At 42.7% G+C, this 27,278-nt stretch overlaps 1 protein-coding gene across 1 annotated transcript in view; it reads right to left on the bottom strand.

Moving 5' to 3' along the window:
* KCP (kielin cysteine rich BMP regulator) overlaps positions 1–27,278 on the bottom strand; it is a 144,873-nt gene that overhangs the window by 31,013 nt on the left and 86,582 nt on the right. Inside the window, exons 31-46 of the mRNA XM_077264383.1 lie at positions 23,301–23,471; positions 22,834–23,010; positions 21,686–21,771; positions 20,101–20,191; positions 19,512–19,594; positions 19,226–19,399; positions 16,710–16,889; positions 16,156–16,426; positions 15,131–15,213; positions 14,164–14,257; positions 12,794–12,967; positions 11,080–11,162; positions 10,865–10,985; positions 10,695–10,777; positions 1,434–1,533; positions 1,093–1,181 (exon numbers count right to left, since the gene is read on the bottom strand). Coding sequence (XP_077120498.1) covers positions 1,093–1,181; positions 1,434–1,533; positions 10,695–10,777; positions 10,865–10,985; positions 11,080–11,162; positions 12,794–12,967; positions 14,164–14,257; positions 15,131–15,213; positions 16,156–16,426; positions 16,710–16,889; positions 19,226–19,399; positions 19,512–19,594; positions 20,101–20,191; positions 21,686–21,771; positions 22,834–23,010; positions 23,301–23,471 — 2,060 coding nt within the window. The remainder of the gene's footprint in view (positions 1–1,092; positions 1,182–1,433; positions 1,534–10,694; positions 10,778–10,864; positions 10,986–11,079; positions 11,163–12,793; positions 12,968–14,163; positions 14,258–15,130; positions 15,214–16,155; positions 16,427–16,709; positions 16,890–19,225; positions 19,400–19,511; positions 19,595–20,100; positions 20,192–21,685; positions 21,772–22,833; positions 23,011–23,300; positions 23,472–27,278) is intronic.

The raw sequence follows: 27,278 nt of genomic DNA, 5'->3' as shown, positions 1-27,278 counted from the left end.
TCTCTATAATCCCTTAACCATAAATGTCTACTCCTGTCCATGAAATTTCTTTCTCTCAGCATTAACCCCTTTCCGACTGGGTGATTTTCCATTTTTGCACTTTTGTTAATATTTTTTGGGAGGGTTTATTTAGAGCGTTCACTATATGGCAAAAACGACCAGACAATATGATTCTTTAGGTCAGTGCGACTATGGGGATACCATATATGCATTTTTTTTTATTTAAGTGTTGAAAAAAAATCTGGAAATTTGCAAAAAAATAAAAAATAAAAATTAGCTTGTGTGGCCACATTCCGAGAGCAGGAATGTGTTCAACTTTTGGGCAATGGGACTGTGTGAGGGCTTGTTGTTTGCGTCCTAAGCTGCCAATTTTATTGAAACCATTTTGGGATGAATACGATATGTTGATCACCTCTGATTGCATCTTTGTATCTTTTGCGGCAGCCAAAAAAACGCAGATTCTTTTTTCTTGTTACGTAGTGTACCAATCAGCTTATTTAATTATAAGATTTTGATGGATTGGACTTTTACAAACGTGCAGATAGCAGATACCACATATGTGTACTTTTTTATTTTTTTAGGAGGGTAATTTGAATATATATATATATATATATATACTGTATATATATATATATATATATACATATATACACATATATATTTTATTCTATGTTAAACATTTTTTATTACTTTTTATTGTATTTCTTAGTCTCATCAGGGCACTTTTTTTTAGCAAAAATCATGGTCTCTTATGAATTGCTTTCACAGGAGTGATATCATTACAGGCATGGGGACCGTCAACAGACTCCCAACTGTCATAGCAAACTCTTTAATGCCCTGCGATCACGAACAAGCTGTCGATCATGAACAAGCTGACGGCTGGTTATAAAATTGCGCCCCTTGGAAGTGACAGTGGCATTTAACCGGTTAACAGCTCAGCTCCACGCAACCTGTTAGAGGCAGATGATGGTGGCTGAATAGTACAGCCATCATCTGAGAGCCCGCATCAAAGTCAGGAAGCCAGAGTTTGACGTAACTGTACGTCATATGTTGGTAAGGGTTTAATGGTTGTTCAAGTATTTTAATACTCACTGTGCATGTACAGGTGATACATGGATCTTGCCTGTCTGTCCATGTCTCTCCATCAGGAACCCGTCTCCCTTCAATCTCAACCACACATTCTGTAACGAAGAAAGTGTTGGGTTAGCACACTGAGCAAAATAAAGAAAATGGGTAATATTTCTCAAACCTATTATGCTAGCTTACGGCCAGAAAAAAGTTGAAATAAGAAAAAATTATTTTAAAATGCATGAATTGAACTTTTAAAGCTTAAACATAAAAAAAACAAAGCCCTCTCCAAAAACATGAAAAACAGTGGCCCTGATATGAAGACTGGCATGGTAACCTAAAGTAGCGTCTTGTTAAGTACTTACCTTTGCAAACAGCGCAGCAAGATCTCGGTGGGGTGATTTGCTCTGAACGAGGACAACTGAGAAGAGGGCATGGCTTGTGCTCACATACCCATGTCAAATCCTGAGGGAACAACTCGCAAATGACATAAACATAATAAATACTATTTGCAGCACATCGTATCTAAAGGTTACGTTCCATCTATGAGTATTTTGCAGCATCTTAAAGTTCCAGCAAAGTGGATGGGATTTATAGTAATCTCAGGTCCACTGTGCTTTTTTAACACTGTGTAAACTGACTTGCCGTGCGTGTATAAAATTGTCAATTTCACTTGCGGTTACACAGGTTTTTTTGTGGCTGTTCCCCACTAGATATGGTATAAGAGCAGGTAAAAACGCACATGTGTGTTTTGGGACTATCCGATCCGGAATGGCACTAAAAATACATGTAATCCACACATAACTGTATCAATAAAGTTTTGTTAAAGCTAAATACCAGGAAGTATCAAAAACAAAGAAGCTTTATTTAATACAAAACATACCGGAAAGTGAGAAAAACTGCAGCGTCAAAAATACAATAAAAACGCATGTAAAAAAGGCTAACTCGGAGGAGAGCCCGGCGAGCTTGCTGCTGGCTGTGAGACAGCGAGCCCCGCCAGGTACGGCGGCCTTCTGACTGGGGGGGTGAGACTCTGTGAACGGAGTGGACCCTGGGGAGTTCCCGCCATTTCCGGCGCCATCTTGTAGCTCCAGCAGGGGGTTGCAGAGGACATAGGTGTGTGCCTTGCTCTGTCTGTGGCCACCCCTCCTCCACGGCTCAGCGCAGCGTCCTCCTTGCTGCCACCCTCATCCTATCTTTTGTGCTGCACTTACAGAGGAATAGCCACTTTTTTAACAACTTAATGCATAACAAAGAGTTATATGGTATTTAGACTACAGCCTCCCTGTGGCGTCAGTGCCCTCTTGGGACTCATAAGTCAACAGCACAATAACCTTTCGCCACTTAGAGAACATCTAATGCTAAAAACTAAATACTAATACTAATAAGACTCTGCTGTTCCTCAATCATCTTCATTGATACAATAGTGACACCTAGTGTCCATGTTGAACTTAGTGCCTAATCTGAATACCAACTCCACAATCAGTATACTTTGGGGCACGGGCTTGAGGCTAGATGAAGGCGGTTTGGCGGCAATGAGCTTCGATTCCCGTTGAGTCCATAATTGCCCCTATTAGCACGCCGACTACTACAAAAAAGGACTTCGGAGTTCCCTTCTCCTACCCCGAACACTGGCAAGTTACCATGCCAAAGAAAGGTGGCTCTTCTCAGCCAGCAAGCCGCTCAATAGCAGATTTGCTGTCTGATTCTGGCAGCTCCAAAATGGCGGCCACGACTCCAACCCCAGATATCGCTAACACCCTCGCCACGCGGCAGGGCGCCGCGGGGGATGACGGGGAGGGGCTGGCACAGGAGGACACTGTGGTGCCTACAGCTATTCTTATAAAAACCCTCCAGGAGACATTCAGGCAGGAGCTGACTCTTGCTATGAAATCAGTCACAGCACAAATGCAGGAGATACTACAGCGCACCTCCTCACTGGAAGACAAAATGGATACGGTGGCAGATGCGCTTGAAGAAGATCAGGAACAAATAAGACAACAAATGGAGCGCATTCATGAGCTAGAAATTAAGTGTGAGGACTATGAAAATCGATCAAGGAGAAGCAATCTTCGCATAAGGGGTCTCCCTGAATCAATAGTGTCACTGAAAGAGACTGCATCTGGTCTGTTCTCTGCCCTTCTCCCACAGGCAGACCCGACCACGTTACACATCACTAGGATACACAGAGCACTGGGCAAGCCAAGGTCTGATAATACTCCAAGGGATGTAGTCTTGAAATTACACTATGAAGAGACCAGAGACCTCATTTTAACAGCAGCTCGGGACTCCCCAAATCTCCCAGGTGTTCCAAACTCAGTTCATCTATATGCTGACATTGCTCCTGCCACTCTGAACAGGCGCAGGGAGTTCAGACCACTCACTACAACTTTGCAAGCTGCCAAAATAAGATATAGATGGGGCTTCCCATTCGCCTTGTCTTTCTCCCACGACAATAAGCACTTTACATGTCGATCATTTGAGGAAGGAAGACGTGTGATTGAGCAATTGGGTTTCAAGATTTCAGAAGATCCACAACCTCTGCCTCAGAGGAAACCCAGACCAAGGAGGGAGTGGAAAGAGATCCCAAGTGTAACAAGAAGCCAACGTGCGAATGTCACCTGAAAAATATTGAACGACGAGGCGTTCCCATTTAACTGTATCAATCAATGTTCCTCTCTGTGCTTAATACCTAAGAGGGCGGGAGCTCATCTACGAAAGAATGATTTAAGTTGTTCGGATGGAGTTGGAGGATTTTGATACCTCCTAAGGAGCTTACTTATATTCCTCCCTTTACCCCCCCTCCCCTCCCCCTTCTCCCCTCCTTCCCTTCCTTCCCTTTTTTTTTTTTTTTTTTCCCCTCTAATCCTCCCCTTACACCCCCCCAACTTTTTCTCCACCACCCCTACCTCTCCTCACTCCCTCCTTCCTTCTCACTCCCTCCCCAACTCTTCTCCCCTCCTACTCTTCCCTTCCTCCCCCCCAATTTGAAATGGATAGTCGGTGTAAATGTTTACACGGGGTCCTATGGTTGTATGAAGTTTCATTATTGCCTTACTATGGATACCCGTGTTATTTGACAATTCGAAGGGGCTGGACTTGTTAGGGGCTTTCACATGTTACCCATTTTAGTGAAGCCTGGTCGTTTCCACATAATATGGACCACCAGTTCACTAAGTTACAGGGGCTTTTAGCCCATTTGGTTATAAATGTTTGTTCTATGTTGTCTTGTTTTGTCTTCTCTCCCCCCCCCCCTTCTATTGTGTTTGCTTTAAGTAGGTCCGTAGATGTCTGCTCTAAATCCTCTACTTCTTTGCATGGCCTCCAGGTGGATCGTTACCGGGAGATGTTCAGGGTTGGGAGAAAACTTAGGGGTAAGCCATTATATGCAATACTAACTCAGCCCGTCTATGTGTAGGGTCTTATCCCATAATGTGAGGGGGTTTAATTCCCCCATCAAACGTAAAAAGGCCTTCCTGGACTATAAAAAACAGAATCCTGATGTCCTTTGTCTTCAGGAAACACACTTCTCCACCTCATCATGCCCAAAGTACTTTGACCAGAACTATTCTCGCGTATTTACATCTTCAGGCACAAGTAAAACAAAAGGAGTAGCAATTTTCCTCAAAAACAATTTCCCAATACAGATAACAAATTCCCTATCAGATGATGAGGGTAGGTTCTTAATCTTATTAGGCACATTACAAGGGCAAAAACTTTGTTTAGTAAATAGCTACCTCCCGGCCTCGTCTCAAGTTCAGGTTCTTAAATCCATTTTAAACAAGCTGGATACCTACTCTTTCCAGCACCTGATATGGTGCGGAGATTTTAATTTCACGATAAATCCAACATTAGACAGCAATGCTATAAGACGTACTGACATCACTAAAAATGTGAGAAAAAAAATCTCCCGATTATTAATGGACCATCATCTAGCAGACATATGGAGAGAGATGAACGGTAATAATAGAGGTTATACGTACTACTCTCCCGCCCACAAAACATACTCTAGAATAGATCTTCAGTTGACAAAAACCACCTCACTTCCCACAGTCCTATTCTCACGCCACATACATTCAGCATGGTCTGACCATGACGCTGTACTCTCAGTATTTAAATTTAATGTGTCCACCTCTAGCTTATACAGATGGAGACTTAACGAATCACTACTTACTGACCCTGAGATCACAAATACAATTAAGGACGAATTAATCGAATATTTTAAATTTAACACTTCTGGTGATGTATCCCCCGGAACCATTTGGATGGCACACAAGAAATTTATAACGGGCTCAATAATTAAGTTGGCTGCTCAAAGGAAAAAAACGAGAACTGAACTACAAACCAGACTAGAAAATAAATTAGCAAAATTAGAACAAGCCAACCAGATGTCCACCTCTCTCTACCTTTCCAAACAAATTCAGGAGACTAAAACTCAATTAGATGCTATCCTCACCACTAGAACTGAGAAGGCCTTGACTTGGACGCGAGCCAAATTTTACAAATTCGCTAACAAGCCGAGCAAATTATTAGCTCGCAAGTTACGTTCTAGGGAAATGATCAACACAATTTTTTCAATAAAAGATGGTTCGGGGAGGATTTCGTCCCACCCAGAAAATATATATAGAACATTCCACGAATATTACCAAAATTTATATACCCAGCCCAAACCCTTACCTCCTCACCCGATTCAACAATTTCTACAAAACCTGCACCTACCTAAAATCACAGATGCAATAGCTAAACAACTACACTCCGAAATATCTATGGAAGAGATCCAATCAGTTATCAAAGAGTTGAAAAAGGGAAAGGCCCCCGGCCCTGATGGACTCACGGCCATTTATTACCAAAAATTTGCTGCAATTCTTTCACCCCACATCAAAAACTTTGGAGATGCCCTCCTTCATGGCTCAAAAATGCCCCCAGAGTTTCTGATTTCACATGTTACAATTCTACCAAAGCCAAAAAAAGACCATTTACTGACCAAGAACTTTAGGCCTATTTCTTTACTAAATGTGGATTTAAAAATATTCACTGCAATTATCACAAGTAGAATAAATCGCATATTGCCCTCTCTTATTCACAAGGACCAGGTAGGGTTCATCCCATCTAGGCAGGCCCCAGATAATATCAGACGTAATATAAACCTTATCCACACGGCAAACTCCCGCAGGGAACAACTTTTAATACTAGCCTTAGACATTGAGAAGGCATTCGACTCACTCTCCTGGAACTATCTCTTTCATGTCCTATCTAAATTCGGTTTCACTCGGGAGTTTATGGAATGTATTAAATTACTCTATGACTTTCCCACTGCGTATCTGAAGCTCCCGACGTTGAGCCCTTCTCCCATATCTATTCAGCGTGGTACCAGACAGGGATGCCCACTCTCCCCGGCATTATTTGCTCTGGCCATGGAGCCCTTGGCAGAAGCCATTAGAACGAATCAGAACATTACTGGATTAAATAACTTAGGCGATCAATACAAGGTTAGCTTGTTTGCAGATGACCTCCTTTTGACTATTACCAATCCCTATACAACAATTCCCAATCTCCTATCTCTGCTTAAAATATTTGAAGACATTTCAGGGCTGAAAATTAATATAGATAAATCAGAAGCTCTCTTTATCAATACCAGCAAAACTATGCAGGATAATATCACCTCCCAATTTAAATTCACAAAGAGGGACAATTACTTAACCTACTTAGGAATAAATATTACAACAAACAGAGCTAACCTTTATAAATGGAATTACACGCCACTTATCCAGAATCTTCACACTGACCTATCTAGGTGGGCTTCACTAAACCTATCTTGGTTGGGTAGAATCCATACAATAAAAATGGTGACCCTCCCGCGGTTTTTGTACCTTTTTAGATCTCTCCCAATACCGATTTCAGCTAAAACGCTTTCAGGTCTTCACGCCACGATTTCTAAATTTATATGGCAGAACAAAAGGGCTAGAATCCCTCAAAAATTAATGTTCTTCCATAGAAGACATGGTGGAGTTTCGCTTCCAAATCTATCCCTATACTATAAAGCAGCACAAATAGCACAACTAACAAGTATATGTGCCCAAAATAATAAGCCGAGGTGGGTTCATCTGGAGTCACATCTTATTAAGCCACTCTCATTGCCAGGTCTTATGTGGTCTACGGGAAAAATCCCCAAACAACTATTTTTAACAGCACCTTATACTGCTCACTCTTTCAATTTGTGGAGAAGAGTTAGATTCAAATATTCATTGCAATCAGATCCCTCCCCATTAACCTCTATATTAGGTAACCCGATGTTCACTCCTGGTCTGGACTCACGTTTGTTCACTTGGTGGATATTGAAGGGGATTACCACAATAAAACACTTGTGTGACCCCTTCGGTGTCCTGTTGGACAGAGCAGAATTCGTGAGGAAGTTTGAACCCCCGATTAGAGAAATAATGCACATTAATCAAATTTTCCACTTTGCAGGTAGTCTAACTCATGGCAAACGCCCCGTTCCTGTTTCTGGTTATGAACAAAAATGCCTTTCAGACCCAATGGGAAGGGGGACAATATCTTTGCTTTATTCTATTATAAACCCACCCCATGATATGAAGAAGTTGGGTTTCATGAGACGGTGGGAGGAGGAGTTGGGTGTCGAGCTGACGTTGGAGAACTGGAGGAGGTGTTGTGACACGCTGACTAAGGGCAGCCACCAGTCATCTTTAGTGGAAACCTCGATCAAGATCCTTCATAGGACTTATCTAGTACCAACTAAACTCCATAGCATATTCCCCAATGTCTCGAATTTATGCTTTCGGGGATGTAACCTACCTGGGGACATGAAACATATATGGTGGACTTGCCCAGTGGTGTCCAACTTATGGCAAAAGATAAACCTTCTAGTTGACCAACTGGCGGGGAAAAGGACCAATTTAGACGCCTCTGTTTTTCTGCTGGGGGCGAGACACCCAGCTCTTCCTAAAAATCTATTTAAGTTGGTTTCTTTTCTCTTTATGGCTACTAAAATTCACATTGCCTCGAAATGGAGGAACCCCACGTTGTCGCTACATATGGTTAAGGAAAGGATGAATAACATTATGTTCTATGAACGCATTGAGGCCACTAGAAATGATATGTGGAATCAGTTCTTTAAAGGGAACCTGTCACCTGAATTTGGCGGGACCAGTTTTGGGTCATATGGGCGGGGTTTTCGGGTGTTTGATTCACCCTTTCCTTACCCGCTGGCTGCATGCTGGCCGCAATATTGCCTTGCGCAGGCGTGTACTCCGGAGGACAGAGAATGAACTTCAATCCAATATTGCGGCCAGCATGCAGCCAGCGGGTAAGGAAAGGGTGAATCAAACACCCGAAAACCCCGCCCATATGACCCAAAACTGGTCCCGCCAAATTCAGGTGACAGGTTCCCTTTAAGATATGGGGCCCTTGGATGGATCTGCAACCTAATTTACACTTGAGTCAGACTCTTCATCTGTCCCTCTAGCAATTTGATTCTGTAGGGATAACGTTTGTTATAAATTAAAAAGTAAATACAATTTTATCTTTCCTTTATGTTCTTCCCTTGTGTTGTTTTTGTCTTGTCCACCCTTGTATCTATAAGGAATATGTGTTGTTATATTATTCAGTAATAGACTCCCCTGCGAGGGAGTTCATTCACATTGCAATTTCATTTCATGAATGTTGATGTTGAAATTTCAATAAAACTTTTTGAAACTAAAAAAGGCTAACTCAAAAACACAATGAAAACAAAGCAACTTAATTTACCTAATAAGTGCAGGAATGCTGCAGAAAATCTGCAATGTCAAAAACTCACCAAATATTCATTGTGGGAACATAGCCTAACAAATATGTAATTGTTAATAGACTCCAAATACGGAGCTAGGAAGTATGGCTTTAAATCTGTGTCAAACTAGCGTTCAATAGAGACATTCTATTATGTCTGGGGTTTTTTAAATTTATTTTTATTGATGATTTTTACATAGGCATAAACAAAAATATTGCAATTAAGCATATATGATAAAAATAAATAGCAAATGATAAAAATACTCTAACCTCAGCTGCAGTTTGATTTAAAAAAGCAGACCATGCTTTACTCAATCTCCTCAGGTCTAATGCCGAGTCTCTGCTGCTTCCAGTGTCTGTTATTGTCTGCAGTGCTGACGTCATATCGACAGTGCAGCCAATATCTGAGATCAATGACTCTGCCCGAATTGAAGGCTGAAACCGCTCAGAGCCAGTGAGCTCCCTGATTGGCTGATGTGCTGTTGATGTGTCATCACCACTTCCTACAATAACAGACGCTGGGGAGCAGCATTGGCGACATAGCACTACACCTGGGGAAGGTGAGTAAAGCTAAGCTTGTTTCTTTATATCAAAATTGCAGTCGGATGACAGTGGTTTTTAGAAATCAGAAAACCCCTTTAATGCTTTTACAAATAATTGTAATAAAATACTATCACAGTCCAAGCAGTATTAGTTCCTGCTGCTACATCCTTGTCAGAACGGCCTCTGATTCTAGGCAGTGCCGCAGATGCACTGCATACAATTTTGCCCAGATAACCCGGTGTCAGGTGCAATAGGCTTGACAGCCTCAGCTCACACATTTTCGTTTCCCCTCCTCTCTAAACCGGCAGGGGATCTCCCCCCCCTGCCCACACCAGTACCTTCCTATCTGTAGGTGCTGCTTGACACCCCTCTCAGTTTTACCGTCGTCCTTGCGGAGAAAAGGTGCAACCTCTGTAGCCTCTCAGGCTCAATGCGCCTGACGGTTCTCACTTTTGAAGGTCAGTACCTTCTGGGGGGTTTTCATCACAATTGTTTATTTTGCTTGTTTTGTAATTGAATAATGCAAAGTTTGTGGATATTTTGTAGAAAGAAGTAGGATTTTCTTACAAATAAGAGGGTTTTGGCGGTAGGTGTGAAATTTGGGTACTTTTGGTTTTATTACGTTTATGGTTATTAAATAGGGGTTTTTTTGAATCTGGTTTTGTGTACTCTCTTTTAATACATCCCTATGAAGGTCACTAATTACTTTTAGAGCCCAGAATTGAGATAATTGGTACTATAGGCAGTTTTCTAACCTGTGCCTGTCAAGCGAACTGCGTCCGAACTCGGTAGTGCCAGAGATGAGCCTAATCCAGGGTTAAGCATTAGGATAGCTTGGACTGGTTATACCACTTATCTTGGTTAATGCAGAGTACTAATCATCAGTTGTAATTAACTATAGCTGTGAGCCTTGGGCGGGGTCACACCCTATCTAAACCCCAAGCAATGTGCTTCAAGCTGTCAGTTATAAGTGTAGTCTAGCCTGGTTTGATGCATAGAGCATCCCTACTGCTTGATTCTACTGTTCTTTCTTGTTACTGACTTTGGACTCTTTTGACTTTCTGTCTGCCTTACATTTCTGACTCTGACCTTGTCCTCCTGATATTGATCTCAGATTCCTCCTGACCACATCCTTGACTTAGATTGTGTCCTGACTCAACCCTGTTGAGTTCTGACACGGCATGTTAACTATCCTCTGCCAGCTCGCTCCACCACCCAGCAGCCACAGTTTCCAGATCTTCCCAGACATTTTGACTCACTATTATCTACAATCATTCTCATCTGTAATGTCATTTCCATACCTTACACTGGCACATATAACAAGGGTCGTTCACAGCCTGTATCTCACTTCCCACCAGTAAGTCTGTACAATTGCTCAGAGCCTCTGAAAAAATACAATACAGTAGTGTTAAATACTGAGATTGCGAGATTAACAATTAAACATATTGTACTGGTAAGAATTCAGACTTACGAGCACAGCTAGCACAGCACTGGCCAAAAGCAGGAGGTAGAATTTGATGCTGAGGACAATCCACCAAGCTGGGACATTGCTTCTTGCTGCAACGTCTATACTGACGGCCATCTAGTAAACGCTAAACACAGCCCATTATCACAATCTATAGCTATATAAATTGACCACACTGAAGTTATTATAAAATTAACAGATATCATATATCTACCTCTCACCTCACATGTGCAGATTTCACAAGGGTCATCTGATGGATGAAAACTGTCTCCGGGAGAATATACTTTTTTACCAGATACACAATCTGGAGGACAAGGAAAAAACATTCTAAAGATCATGTTTCAAGCAGAAAAAGTATAATACACAATCATCATAGACAAAACCCTTAACTTTATGCTATATGTATGTACAGAAAGAATCTCAAACTGAGTTGCAGTATAACTCCAACTGCCTAGGAATATTAATAATCTCTTCACTGCCCTAGACCATCAGGGATGTTGGCATTGACCTTCTCAATCCTAGATCGGGGTAGACAACCAGCAGCCCAAGGATCCACATATGGGCAAGCATGACATTCTGTCTAGCACACATCCAACTAGCCACAGACACGCCTGCCTGTGTGTGGCTGTTTACGTATAGCTTCCATATCATAGAAAAGAGGATTATTACTCCAGCCATCTTTGTGTCTTCAATAAATTTTAGGAAAATGGCTGCCTATACATGTGGCCCTCTCCATTGTAGTTTATAGCTACAATTATGGCTGATTTTTTGCTGGCGGTGTTGACTTCTCTTTCAGGGCTCTTGTCAGGCATGCGGAACACACACTTAAAATGTCTCAGGTAATAATACGCTGCTACATTTTACTGTGGCCCTTCGGAGCGATTCAGTATGAGTATACGGTGCTCAGACCAGATTGCACTTTTGAATGGGATGTATTAAACTTGTCACTGTTGCAGATGTATAGGGTTGTTACCTAACCCATAGGCACATACATCTTCATTTTTTAAGTTTTTTTTGCATTTTTTCAGGCGGATTTCAGGCAGAATCCACCTATAAAAGATGCTGTGTGCACATCCTCTAAGACCACTAGGTTTACAACACTTCTTCAAACTTATAGAAAACCAGAAAGGGAACATTTCAGTTTATCAGAGGGCTCAAAAAGTCATCTCTAAATTTGGACACTGTATGCAATATTTATCAAAAAGTCGTATAACACAATTTATTTAGAAGCTACATGGCACTAAGTATTTGGCTACAATGTGGCTAATAACAGAAAAAGTGTCCAGGTCTTTAATTGCACCAGTCACAAAGCTGCAAAGGCTTAGGCTACTTTCACACTGGCGTTTTTTGTCCTCAGTCGCAATGCGTCGTTTTGGACAAAAAACGCATCCTGCAAAAGTGCTTGCAGGATGCGTTTTTTCTCCATTGACTTGCATTAGCGACGCATTGCGACGGATTGCCACACGTCGCATCCGTCTTGCGACGGATGCGTTGTGCTTTGGTGGACCGTCGGCACAAAAAAATGCTACATGTAACGTTTTTTGCTGCCGACGGTCCGCTTTTTCCGACCGCGCATGCGCGGCCGGAACTCTGCCCCCACCTCCCCGCACCTCACAATGGGGTGGCGGATGCGCTGGAAAAATGCATCCGCTACCCCCGTTGTGCGGCGTATACAACGCTAGCGTCGGTAACCCGACGCTAGTGTGAAAGAAGCCTTAGAGGCGATTATTGTATCTGATCTTAGACTGAGTATTCTCCCAAGATCAGGTAGCACTTTTTTACTTCCTACAGTATTTATATTCTATTGGCAATAGCATGGCACTATTGATTGTTGCTACGTACGGTTGCTTGTGCATGTAGCATTTCCACAGACATATACATTTCACAACACAATTCTTTTCAATTCTAAAATCGAATCATAAATTTGTCTCCAACCTGCACATAGCGGACAGCATTCTCCTGGCAGTGTTATCTGGTTAGTGCAGGATGTGATACACTGCATCATGGAACAGGTGGTAACTCCATCTACGCACATGCAGGACATGCAGCGATCCACAGTGGAAATCCAGTTACTGTTGTCTTTGTATTCCCGACTATTATATGCACAACCTTCAAAATAAAGGAAATCATTGGCTCAATTTTTTGACATGATAGTAACTATGAGCATGTGGCCAAATACAGCAGCAAAAGTTTGGTGATTTTAAATGCCAACAGAAAATCTTTAGCAAAACGTGGAAGTTTTATGTGCAGATTATCCCATAGTCTTGCACTAGATGTGGAAAACTGGCAAGTAAAAAATACAGATGAGTTTTTAATGCATTTCTGAGGCATCAAAAAATGCATGTAATCCGCACATGACTATATTAATAAACTTCTGACAAAGCTAAATACCAGTAAGTATAAAAAACAAAGCAGTTTTGTTTAAAACATGACATAACAAAACCAGACAAAAAACGTAGCATCAAAAATGCAATAAAAATGCATGTAAAAAAAATGCAATAAAAACACAATAAAAAACAACTAACCTAATTTACTAAAAAAGTGCATAAATTATGCATTTCTGCTGCGAATACGCAATAAAAAAACATGCATTTCTTACATGCAGATTTTCAGAATCTAAGGCAAGTCTATGGGAAAAATCTGCAAACAAAACTCAGCGTACTCGTAAGAGAAATTGACATATTGCGGATTTAAAAAACACTGCAAGTCAGTTTACTCTGTGTAAAAAAGAAGCACAGTGGGTGGGAGATTTCATAAATCCCATCCACACTCTATGGAACTATGAGATGTTATGTTTTTGATGAAGTGAAAATATGCAGCGTCAATAACTCATCGTGGCCATGAAGTCTAATAGCTATCATTAGAAGACTTGATTCACATAACATTACTTGTAACTGTAGGTACTTCCTTAGACTGCACGCTGGAAGAACGTGGAGCTTTATAAATAATGTAACATGAAAAAATAAATTGACAGAGTAGATCATATTTCACAAACTTTATGTCATCTGTTAATGCCAATTGTCTATTAAAAGCTGAAAAATTCAGTATTTCCTCTCACTCATCGCCAATGACTGAAACCTTTACTTTAATTTAATATGTTTTACTTAAGTAAATTATTTGTATCTTGAACAAGTTTCCAATCGAATTAATGGACTGGAAAAAGCCTGCACTCCTTCGTGGACTAGATCTTGAGATTTTGTGGCTTGAAGTGGTGATTAAACACTGTTGCTTCAATAATTTAGGGTGAACCCTTCTTGTATTGCATGAAATTCAAGCTGCGAAAATGGCTCTTGCAATAGACGTACCTCTGCAGCGAGGACAACATGCTCCTGGGTCTGTCACCTGCTGGGTGCAAGGTAGAGGGGGACACATGGGAGGGTCACACCGTACGTTTCCTGCCTGGGGGAATATTAGATAATATTATTCATAATGTATTCAGGGGAACATTCCATGTAACACATATTTTACCTTCCATAGTGTAAGTTACGTAGTCATTATGACCTCTTACTGGATTTCATATAAAAGTCTGTCTCACTTAGTGCATTGTATATCACTGTATGTATTGTATATCATTGATATATCATTATATTCTGTATATATTCAGGGAATTGAATGGTATATCTAGCAGTGGTTAGTTAAAATGACCTAAACATGTGTAGAACTCAAGGAAATATTTCCCTTCTGATTATGTGGTTTCCACCACTGTGCAAAATTCATTCAAAATTAAATCACCCTCCAGGATAGGAATAATGATGAAAGCCACAAATACATACATATATACATATATCATGACTGAGATGAATGACTGTCCTTATTAACAAACCAACAAAATGTAAAAATGACCATTAGGTCTCATGCACAAGATAACATTATGTCTCCACTTTGTGCAGATATAATAGGACTTCGATAAGAGTGCAGGGCACTTCTAAGGTTTCTCATTATGCCTCCAATTTCACAGGGTGGCATACAGACATTTTTTCTGTTGGGATCTATGGAAATCACGACTTTGTGTGCAGCTGAAGAGTCTCTATCAAACTCGGTAGGTAGGGAGTTGTTCCAGAGGAGCATCTCTGCACATATGACACCCTACACATCTTGCGTTGCAGCACACAGTGGAGGTTTGTTCTATACTATGGAGTCATTACACTGCCACACAGGCCAAGTGTACAAGACCATGTATGTAACCTGTCACCGTCTACTCCTATTTTTTTCAGATTGTTCCAGATCCATATAAATAGGAATTATCTATAAGACAAACTATCTGGTACTTACTGTGCATGTACACTGTAGACATGAATTTGAGGAGGGCACCCAGCGGGCTCCATCACTATACTCTTTACCTTCATAGTGACAAACTAAAAATAAATCACAAGCAAAAAATGTATAAATGTTAATAAATGTTACTTAGTGATACCTTTTTGATAGTTCAGTTCAATAAAAATAGCTTCTTGCTCTTTAAGTTGTACTTTATTTTGAACTGTATATTAAAGGGGTTGGCCACTACTTGGTTATTGATGGCTAGCCCTAGGACATGCCATAAATATCTGATCAGTGGGGACATATACACCGATCAGCTGCTACCGATGGTGGTGGACAGAAGTTCTCGAATGCTTCCATATGACAGGAGCTCTGTCACTTCTATAGCAGCCGTGGTCAGGTACCTGCCCGCGGCCGCTATAGCTTTGATGGAGTTGCTGTGTTCCAGCAGCATCATAGAACTTCCCACTGCCACAGGTGCTGGTACCAGCTGATCGGCGAGAGTGCAGGGTGTTGCATCCCCACCAATCAGATACTGATAGTCTATCCTAAGGATAGGACATCAATAAAAAAGTAGTGGCCAAACCCTTTAATGCACCACTCCAGGAGTGGCACTTTAAATCTAAGCCCCCTGCCCCTGGTCATATACTTATCCTCAGGCATCTTCACAGTTTTTTCGATGCCGCTCCGATCCTCCTGTGCCATCTTGTGATCGCAGCTTCTGACTGGCCGGAAGTTAGAAGCTGTGTCACAAGCTCTCAATACAAGTCTATGAAAGCAAGAACGAGGCTCTCATAGACTTCAGCATGGCTCCATGAAATACTGGAACTGCAGGCGGGTCACTTTTCGCCAGAGACCAATGGGAGCGATGGCAAAAACGGATGAAAACGCTGGAGGGTGAGTATGAGATGGAGGCCATGGGAATTACATTTAAAGCACCAGGTGCAATAAAGAAAAACACTGGAGTGATGCTTTAAGGAATGCAAAGACAAAACTGCATAATGTTAACTTCTCTTTACTGTGTTAGAGCACCACTCTACCTGGGCACACCATGCAGCATTGACCAGGCTTGCTGATTGGGTTGGCACAGAAGACTTGAGGACACACTACGTGGGTGCATGTGACACTGCCATCCAGACACACACAACGAAGGCACAGGTCAGACACAGAAGTGAATGTCTTATGGTTAGAGAATTCTTTGCCCTCATAGAGACAGCCCTCACATACAGGACAGCAAGACGACAATATTGATGCTACTGGATGACTGCAGTCTTTTTCACATCGAACACGTTGGCATGTCACCATCTCATTCTAAAAAGTGAAAATAATTAAATTATTTTAGGAAAGTGTTTCACGTTTAAAAAAGATGTTCATTTCAGTCCTGTTAGAAGATATAGAGAACTACAATAAGTGTAGTAATACATTCTATGGCATGGTTTGTGTTTTATTTTAGGTGCTTTAGTGTTTGAAAGTCATTGAGAAGAACCTGCACCTTTCATTTTAAGAATGAAGACTGCAGGGTCTAACAGTTCAGAAAATATTTTTCTCTTCAAATGTTCTTCCTTGCAATTACATTTTCACACTGTGAACTCACCCTACAGGAACACTGGGTGCAAATATCTCCGGGTAGCTGGAAATTTTCACCATTCTTAAACACTCGTCCATGGTGCTTACATATTCCTGTGCATCGCGGGCAGCATTCCCCTGGTGGAGTCACTGGGTGCAAACAGGATATTCGTGGACAAGAAGTAGACACACAGGTCACTTCTCCATTCTGAAAGACACAAAGAACATACTGACATAGGCACTGACATTGCTGAAAAAGTAAATAAACTTTTTCATTTTCTTATTGATCAGTAAAGTTACAAATCTTCATAATATATTCCATTATGTTATTTTGCTTCCTTCTATCTTTAACCGCAAGCTAAAAGTGGTGGGCTATCTGCCTACTTCATGCAGTTGTAATAAATTATTTGAACTGCAGATCTTGCAAAATCCATAATCCTGTGTAAGCTTCTGAGCTCCGATTCCCTAGGCACTAGTTACTCACCCTGAGCTTGGGGAAGGGCACCTACTGAGTGGGGAAACTCACAGTCATGATACTGAATCCAATCCATGACTACAACACACTGGTAACATGGTGCATTGTCCAGTATAAAGTGTCTTTCTGCCATATGGACAACAGTTGCTATGAAGAGATGAACTTGGTCAACCACAATGCTTAAGAATGCCTTACTGTCCAAATGTTCATCCACAGGTAACAAAGGACCCACAGTGTACCCATGACTCCACCTCCACAAGCCTGAACTGTTGATGCTGACAGGAAGGGTTAATCAAATCTCGCATTTTGTGCCATATTTTGACTGTCCCATTAGCATGATGCAAGAAAAATATGGATTTGTCTGACCAGACAATGCTTTCCACAGCTCAGTGGTCCAATTTGCCCACTGGTGATTGGTCACATGCCCCTCTCTTTCACTTAGCCCATTTGTGTAACGAATGATGACTAACACATTCAGATACCAAAGGTTACATTCCCATGGAACAAATTTACTGCAGATCTGCAGCAGAGTGTGTATTGCAATAATACCCCCATTGCGAGAAGGTGTGAAGACACGCATCCACAGCAGAAAGTAACATGCTGCTTATCTCAAACCTGCAGTGCCTGTCAATTAATGTTGCACATAAATTTTGTACCATGTTCATGATATTTTTTAAATTCTCATGCACTTTGTTGACATTTCAAAATACAGCAGATTTTCCTCAAATGAATAAGCAATGGAAAATCTGTTGAATTTTCATACCAAGGGAACTTGGGGTTCGGACGGTTTCAGATATCTGTGAGCGCTCAGTCTGTGATCTGGCTGGAGCGCTCAGTCTGTGATCTGGCTGGAGCGCTCAGTCTGTGATCTGGCTGGAGCGCTCAGTCTGTGATCTGGCTGGAGCGCTCAGTCTGTGATCTGGCTGGAGCGCTCAGTCTGTGATCTGGCTGGAGCGCTCAGTCTGTGATCTGGCTGGAGCGCTCAGTCTGTGATCTGGCTGGAGCGCTCAGTCTGTGATCTGGCTGGAGCGCTCAGTCTGTGATCTGGCTGGAGCGCTCAGTCTGTGATCTGGCTGGAGTGCTCAGTCTTTTGAATTTTGACAACTACTTCATATATGCCTAAGAAACAGCTCAGGTTGGGAAGCCCAACTGTTGGGGCGGATCTTCTGATGAGAATGGTCTGTGTTTCACATGTGAAGCAGGTGTTACCTAAACAACCATTGTTATATTCTGCTGCAAATTGCTCAGCCGTGCACCTCCAGGTCATCAGAATGATGAATTCCTCCACTGACCCACTATTTACAATCAGCCTTCAATTGGATGTTCCTCTTTGATCCACACCACCCTTGGTATACTCTGGACACCATTGTCTAAAAAAACCCTATAATATTGGCAGTTTTTCATATACTAGCCCTAGATATTTTAGCACTGAAGACCATGCCTCATTTAAGTTGCCCAAGCTTTCCATTTTAATGTGGATTTGCACTGAAACTGATAAAGCTTGCTCACTTGATGTTATGCTGTACTCCTGTGTCTAGTTTCCATATCGGGATGCTCTAATCAAGGCTGGTGTCTCTAGTAATTCAGTGTGTGTTATTCTGTCCACTGCTTTTAATAAAAATACACACATGTTTCTGCCAATAATGATTACTTTTCCATTGTTTTAAGTGGAATCTTTCTGATGGCAACAATTTTTGGGGTGCAAAAAATGTGCAAAGTTTGCAAGTTTAGAAGCACAGTGTCACCTGCCTATTAAAAGGCATAACCATGACATTGCTGTATGGTATTATTATCATTGAAGTCAACATAAAATATTGATTGAATAAAAAAACAACATCTGTTGTACTCTGTTTCCCGTTTCAGTCTGTTAAAAATCGTAAAACAAATGTTAGTTTGAGAGTCCACTGCTGGTATACTGTACGGGAAAAGGTAATTTTATTTCGGATGAGAGAAAGAAGAAGAAGAAAAAATAAAGAATATTAACAAAAATATATGAAACCTGTAATGGAAACATGTACTGTATACAAATTTTTGTCTGGGTGTTTACTACTCAGAAAGAGCTTGCTAACCTTGCAGGAGCAGCGACTACACTCATCATCAGGGTCAGGAAAACTCTCTCCATTGACACAATCCTGGCCGTTATAATTGCAGCCATCACACACAGGGCACATACAGGCGTCTTCACCTGGATGAGGGCAGTTTGCGGTGTCACATGGACGAGGGCCACATGTAACGTGACCTCTCTAGGAAGCAAAACCATAAACGTGGTCATTGAAAAATAAAGAGAAAGCACTGAAAGAAAAAAAAATATTTGTAATTTTAAGGGCTTGGAACCCGATGTGCTCATTTACTTACCCTACAGCGGCATTGCTCACATTCATTTTGTGGTGAGGTGAAAGACTCACCATCAATATAATTACGGCCTTGAAAATGGCATCCTAATAACAAGAACAAGATGAAGATTTTAAAAGGATTGTCCAGTCATTTTACATCAAAGACCCATCCTTGGGATAGGTAATCAACCTAAAATTGGTGGGGGTCTGACACCTGAAACCCCCACAGATTACTTGTTATCACCTTGGGTAGTGGTCAGATGTAAACAGTGTACAGAGCCAGAACAGAACCACTCTGTACATGCCGCTGCTGGGTACTGCAGATCAATGGCCATTCTTTACAATAGGAGTAGATCTGAAGTACCTGGCAGCGGCCACAAAATGATAGAGAAGATCTGCAGATCTGCAGTGCTCTGCCTCGTATACCATTTACACTGGGTCATAGCTGAATAGTGGGTGTTAGATATAAGAGTAGGGCAACTTTATAAATTACTTGCAAAACACCTTTATATTCCTTATTTTCTTTTTTAGTGTTAGTCCCTGCCATTTAATAGTTACAGGAAAAGTATCTTAAATGCTAATAAGGCTATGCATGACATTTATCAGCTCACCCTGGCACAGAGGACAGTCACAGGGTCCAGTCACTGGATGTGGGCAGGTAGCTGGAGCACAAAGCTTGCGTGCACACTGTACAGATCCAGACTGAACAAATCAGAAGAAATGCCAATGTTACATACAGTACAATATTTAAGTAAGCCATTTGATAATTGATATTAACAATATAATATTGTGCAATAAAACCTTGGTTCATTGTGCATGGATTTATAAAATGTGGGTCAGTATAATAAGGAACCATGTAAACGTATACAATTCCCTTTTTAAAATCCTCAGTTCTCATACAGTTATAGCTCCCTTGATTTTTTTGTGTACTATATATTAATCTATGTATAACACATATATATAATAAACTAATGGTCATTTTATTTGAACACAGAGGAGAGAGGTCAGGGGTGGAGATAGGGCAAGTGGTCTCCACTATTTTAGGGACCTGGATGGCCTTTTCCACCATTAACCCTCTTTGCTCATGTCAGTTCCAGGTTATTTAGATACCAAAAAGAGGCATTTGCTATATCTACCTAAAAAATGAAAAACTGAAGTAGCACCGTACTAGAAAAAACTGCAAAGGCTTCAATCAAGTCCACATATCAATAATATTTAAAAAATGGCAGCACTCCAAAACCCAAATCAAGCAATAAGTTATGCTCTTATTAAGCCATGTGGTTACAGCAATGTTTCAGTCGCTCCTGGAACCTTTTTCACGTCTGTATGTTCTATCTATCTATCCTGAAAAACAGGCTTTCCTTGCTCAATAATCTTTACACAGCCCAGAACAGATTGAAGCATATTTGTGTGGTTTTCTCCTTTGATCTTTGTCAATACCACCCATAGACAAGAGAGAGGGCTAGTTGGGTAACCACCTGTGTCATAAGGAGCTGCTTTCAGGAGTATTGGTTCTAGTGTGCCACTTAGAACCATCATCTGACCCTGTAGGTAGTACATAAAGCAGGAATTCAGAAAATATCAAAGAGATAAACCCTTTGTCATGTACAGCCCTTCAGGAGTGTACTAATTTACTAACATACAGATGCAACAGCCCTATTGCCCTACATAAAGCCAGCCTAAGTCAGGAAAGATGCTCTAGTAATAAGTAAAGCGTACTCCCTTACTATTTAGGAATTACTCAACAGGTCTCAGAGATAGTCATTTCAAATGAATTTGAGTTTCTGCTGGGTCATGCCACAAATATTGTGAAAAGATAGCAAATAATGTTTAAATGTCATGGATTCCAAATAGTGAACTCTGGTGAGCTTGATAAACTTCTCTATCTGCCCCGGCAGTTTATTGGTGCATACTAAAGACCGCTTTGTTGGGACAACATGAAGTGATGCTTCCCACACACCCTGAGCTCGCAGGTTCTTGTCAGTTCTTCAAAGGAGCTTATCTTTGTTTTTTAGAGCAGTTCCGAATATCCCTCTGGCTTTAAAATTATTGTTAAAATGAAAACCCAGTGCTATTTCAGAGATGTAAAAAGAAGCCGGGAGGAGAGTATCCCACCAGAGTAAAGCTTGCATCTGCTTTCTATGACAGGATGAGGCAATACACATTCCTTCTCGTATGTTTGACTTCTAAACTCACCCTACAAGTACATTCTGAGCACGCCGTGTTTGAGGGGTCAGGGATAGTATGACCGTTAATCAGTTCCACGCCATTATATGAACATCCTGTAATGGAGAACATGAAAGGACATCAGCCAAAGACAAAAAATAGATTAGTAAGATGCAGTTGTAGTAAACCATAAGGAAATAAAATAGGAGCAAAGGAGGTAAAGCAGGCATTGGGCTTTGGTAACTGAATCCATGATGTCTATCTGATGTGCTTGTATAATACTCAGCCTTATACCATATCCTTATACTGTGTGATATATGCTACATTTCCAATCGCAGTTAGAGATATCCTTGAAAAGACCATGTTGGTTGAAATGTCGGATATTGTTTGTGCATTCACGTGTCAGCGTCATACAGACTACAGTCTATTTCTTCAGTGCCGGGGTGTTTAAATCTTGCCAGGTTACTTACCGTTTCAATCTCACATATGTCTTCAAAGGAAACACCTGCGAGATATTCTAGAGCAAAAAACAGCATTTCAGGCCATTTTCCTATGGCCAGGGTCACACTTGCAAGAAACCCGCACGAGTCTCGCGTCTCAATACCCAGCACAGCCGGCGGCGGTTCGGACCGGAGCGCTCAGCTGCATAGAAATACAGGCAGCCGCATACTCCGGTCCCGAGTGCCGGGTATTGAGACGCGAGATTCGTGCGAGTTTCTCGCAAGTGTGACCCCGGCCTATCTGTGGAACCATTGCCCCCCAATTCATGAAAGCGTTTACACCAGAAAACTGTGTAAAGTTGCCAAATCTTAGAGCCATACGGAGATGAAAATACTTTTTTGCTACCTTTGCCATCAGGATGGGGGCACAGCAATGCACTTGGCGAATTCATGACCAGACATGCCATACCTTGCACCAAAAATCTTACGCCAGTCAATAACTGGAGTAAGATTTCTGGCAAGGTGCATGGAGCTACTTGTAAGATGTGCCTGATGTATTACTTGGCGTGCACCTTTTAATGAATCAGGTGCCACTAGCTGACCCACACCCCTTCATTAACCAGGGATGTGGTGGAATAAGTGGCACCTGATTCAGTCTTCATGAATAGGGTACACTGGGGTTTCTTCTGAGGTGTTTGCACCAAAATACCCCATAGCAATTTGCTACATATTACCCACCATCACAGACCGGACAGCATTTCCCCGGAGGGGTGCTGGGGTGAGTGCACCCAGCTTTATAGCAAGGCTTTTTATTGCAGGTGACAAATCCATCAGTGCAGACACATCGACTGCAAGAATCTTGTGGTGACGAAAACTCCTGACCGTTCAGGTACACCTGCCCCAGATACTGGCAATCTGTGGAATAATTTACAACAATTTATTCTAATTCCTAGAATATTAATTTGATTTTATTTACATGCTGTGTTCTAATATGTAAAGCAAATTTCTTCTGAAATGTACACACATGAGCCAGAGAGCATATTACTTAAAGAGATATTCACATAAACGACATATATGACAAATCTACAGATATACACAAGTAAATATCTTTCTGACATTTATGCTGTATTCCGGGAATGTGCCATAAATGTGTGATATAGGACAACCCCTTAGAGTTTAATTAATGACATTTTTGTATTATTCACCTTGGCATTCCTTGCAGCATGGACCAGCAGCTGGGTAGGGACAGTTCAATAATGGACAAGTTTTAGGCTCACAATTCACACTACCTTCCCAGCAAACACACACCGAGCAGGGATCTGATGGTTGGGCGAACTGTTCTCCATTAGCAAGCTCTTTTCCAGACAGAAGACATCCTGAAAATAAATAACAGAAAATATATATGAAAAAAATAAACAATAAAATCTTCAATTCTATTATTTTCAAGTCCAAAATATAGTAATACCAGAATTTACAATACGGAGTGGGGTGTTTAATACTGTGCAAGTCTCATTCTACTAGGATACTAGTATACACTCAAACAGCAAGCTTGATCAATTGTCAATTACTGCTGGATTGCTTCAGATGGCATTTAGTTGTGGCCCTTTTCACTTATTTTTCGTGATTATGTGTCTTTTATTTGTTCTCTTTTATACTTATTTTAACAGAATGAATGTATTTCTTTTGTAACCTAGTAATTCTGCTTATCATGGTTGCAAGGATGGAATATTTTCACACATCTTTGCTTTAAGAGCAGTTAGTTCTACTAGTAATTAAGAGCAATATACTTAGATATGCAGTGCCAATATTAACTAAGTTTTTCAAGAGATCTGTCAACACAAAATGACGGTTCAAACCAAGCACAGAAGTGCGGTTTATCTTTTGATTGACTGAGCATTTTAGTGCTTCTTCCCACTGTGAGGCAGTAAGGGGAACTATATGCGAGGGTCGGTATGTATCCCTCAGGATGCGAATAGAAGAGTATTGAGGCCGCTGAAGTGCATTGCAGTCACTGGCATAGCTGTGGGTGCAGTGCAGAATAAAAGTAAGTGTGGACTTAGTCAAGCTATTTGGCCAAGGAAGATTAACGAAAACCTGGCATGGGCTTTTATTTTTTGGAGTGAACTACAGGATGGAAGTGGGGCAGTTCAATCCCTCCAGCCGGGTCTTACAAGTGGCCCATGGCCACAGATCCCATTTAAATCCCTGCAGCAAAGGTTTGGGTGTGTCAGTGTTGGTTTTCAAGCTGCAGAGCAGGAGGCTCTGCAACACCCTGCTTGTGTGTGAAGTCAATATGCAGCGCCCCAGAGTCTTGGTCGTTGCAGTACTGTGGCTCCGCCGCTAAGGGGGGCTATGGTACGTCTGATGGCACTGAAGGAGTTCATCTGACCAGGTATCACATACACCAATACATTTCACAGTCGGGCCTCCAGGGGGAGCTAAGGGTGCTATTTATTAGGCCACTCCTCACCGTGTGGGTAAACTGGGGGTCAGGCAGGAAGTTAGTTAGAAAGCTGACTGGGTTGGAACCAGGCAACACCTTGTGGCAGAGGGTGTTGTGGGGAAGATTCGGTAGGGTCCCTGTCAGGTTTGGGACCCTGACTGAGGCCTGGCAACAAGAAAGTACGTCACGGGACCGTGCCTGCTCAGCATAGCGACGCTGCCCTAAGAAAGGATCAGAAGCGAGATATATTGTGCTGATTGAGAAACGAGATCAAAGCAAGAAGGAGAATACCAGTAGGAGTCGTGCTGTAAGACCGAGGCAACATCCTACTGAGGCGCACAACCGGCGGCCGGAACGCCGAGGAAATATTCATATATCTAGCTCCAAGCAATACTTCAAACCAACGGCAGGACAGTCAGTCACAGGCGGGCTGTCTCACCTAAATCACCTATGCAGACTTGGGGGGCAACCTGTGGAGAGGGGTGACTCTAGGGTCCCAGAAGAGCTCCGAGCCTACCCGTCATACGGGTGCGTCCCAACCATAACACCGGGAGGGACGGAGGATTAGCAGAACATCATCTAATCGAGTTGTTGTGAGGGAACACGAGAAACAGACACAACAGTTGTGGGGACTATCCCGTAAGCACAGCAGGGGAGGACCACAACACATAGCGCTAGCAGGAAGGCACAGATTTCCACCTGCAAGGAGAACTCTGGAGGTGCCATCGGACCGGCCGGACTTGCGAAGCCTGGTGAACTGTACTCCGGACTGAGGACCCAGAGACCTTCAGTAAAGAGGTAAAGAGACTGCAACCTGGTGTCCTCGTTATTTACTGCACCGCACCACCACCACTATCTACATCTATCACTGTATGCCCTGTCATGATTCTCAATGGCGAGAGAACATAGCCCAGCATATATGAGAACTAGCTCTTGGAAGATGGAAACCATACTGACCATGAACTAAACCCGCCGCACAACTAGAAGTGGCCGGGTAGCATGCCTACGTTTTTTAACCCCAGATGCCCAGCGCCAGCCGGAGAACTACCCAATCCTAGCAGAGGAAAAGACAGTCCTGGCTCACCCCTAGAGAAATTTTCCCAAAAGGCAGACAGAGGCCCCCACACATACGGGCGGTGATTCCAGATGAAATGACAAACGCAGTATGAAAATAGGTTTAGCAAAATCGAGGTCCGCTCTCCAGATAGCAGGAAGACAGAAAGGACACTTTCATGGTCAGCAGAAAACCCCATCAAAACACCATCCAGAAATTCCTTTAAGACTCTAGCATTAACTCATAACACCAGAGTGGCAATTTCCGATCACAAGAGCTTTCCAGACACAGTAACGAAACAGCAGCTGTGAACAGGAACAAAATGCAAAAACACACAAGGACAAAAGTCCAACTTAGCTGGGAGTTGTCTAGTAGCAGGAACAAGCACAGAAGGCTTCTGATTACATTGTTGACCGGCAAGAAACTGACAGAGGAGCAAGGTTATATAGCGACTCCCACATCCTGATAGGAGCAGGTGAACAGAGGGGATGATGCACACAAGTTCAATTCCACAAGTGGCCACCGGGGGAGCCCAGAATCCAATTTCACAACAATGCCCCTCAGCAGGGTCACGGACCGGGTCTAGCCACCGTGACAACCCCAGAGCAGAGACTCAGAGGCCCGGTACCGGGTACCCCTCGGCCCTGCGGCAGTGGGGGCGCTACAACTTGGCGTCACGAACAGGATCTACTTAAGCCTGAGGAATCGGGTCATGTGTGCCTTGGAACTGTGATTTATTGTGCTTGGACTGTACTTTATTGCAAAGACTGTGTGTTGCCATTTACCGCCAAAAGTTCCCGCCAAAAGTCGCCGCCATTGCAGCGTTCCAGGGAGCGCGGAGGAAGAAGAAGGGCGTGCCATGGGAGGAGACTACCAAAGCGGTGCCAGAAGTAGCGACCGCCCCCTCCGACTCCTGCTGCGAGAGGACGACCTACCCAGCAGCAGAGGAGAACCGTCCCCTGATTTGCAACGGCGGGAACGAGGTGAAGAAGGAGCCCGACCTCGGAGAAATGGCGGAGCCAGGTGCATGCGTTGCCGCCGGATGCCCGACAGCGACGATGAGCAGCAAGTGCCAAAGCAACGGCGAGGTGATCCCGACCTGCCCTCACCCATCAGAGGTGGACTCGTGTCCACCGCCGGTGAAGGACCTGAACTCCTTGGAGCCGCCAGTGGAGGAGCCGAGCCTACCTATCCCAGTCACGGAACCATGGAGGGCAGAGCCACATCAAGAGGTGACTCCGGAAGAGCCGCGGTCTGGGCTGCAGCCGATTCCAGTGTCCTCGTCAACGGAACCGATCGACATCGGTGGAATCACATCAGGCGCAGGTATGGATGGCACCCCTACTCCCCCGGCCGATCCGGCTCCCCTGACCGATCCCGCTCCGGTGACCGCTCCTCACCCCAGCAGCAATAACCGTTTCCTCTCAGTGGAGCGGGTAGTCCTCACCCCCGACGCGATGGGGAAGCTGGTACCTCCACTAACGACCAAGATGGGGGAACCCATAGATGTAGGCCCGGACGGGGTGATCCTCCGGTGGGACACCCCCTGGAACGAGCCGTATGGAGCTCCAGGGGAGAGCCTCACCCTTGCGGTACTTACCTGGGAACAGTATAAGCAATGTCTAATCCAACACTGGAAAGATCGAGACGAGACTGAACAACATGATACACCACGTAGAAAGTCTG

Source organism: Ranitomeya variabilis, chromosome 5, assembly GCF_051348905.1.
Source record: "Ranitomeya variabilis isolate aRanVar5 chromosome 5, aRanVar5.hap1, whole genome shotgun sequence".
Taxonomy (NCBI): domain Eukaryota; kingdom Metazoa; phylum Chordata; class Amphibia; order Anura; family Dendrobatidae; genus Ranitomeya; species Ranitomeya variabilis.
The sequence above is the reverse complement of the archived record's forward strand: the minus strand, read 5'-3'. Positions and strand labels throughout refer to the sequence as shown.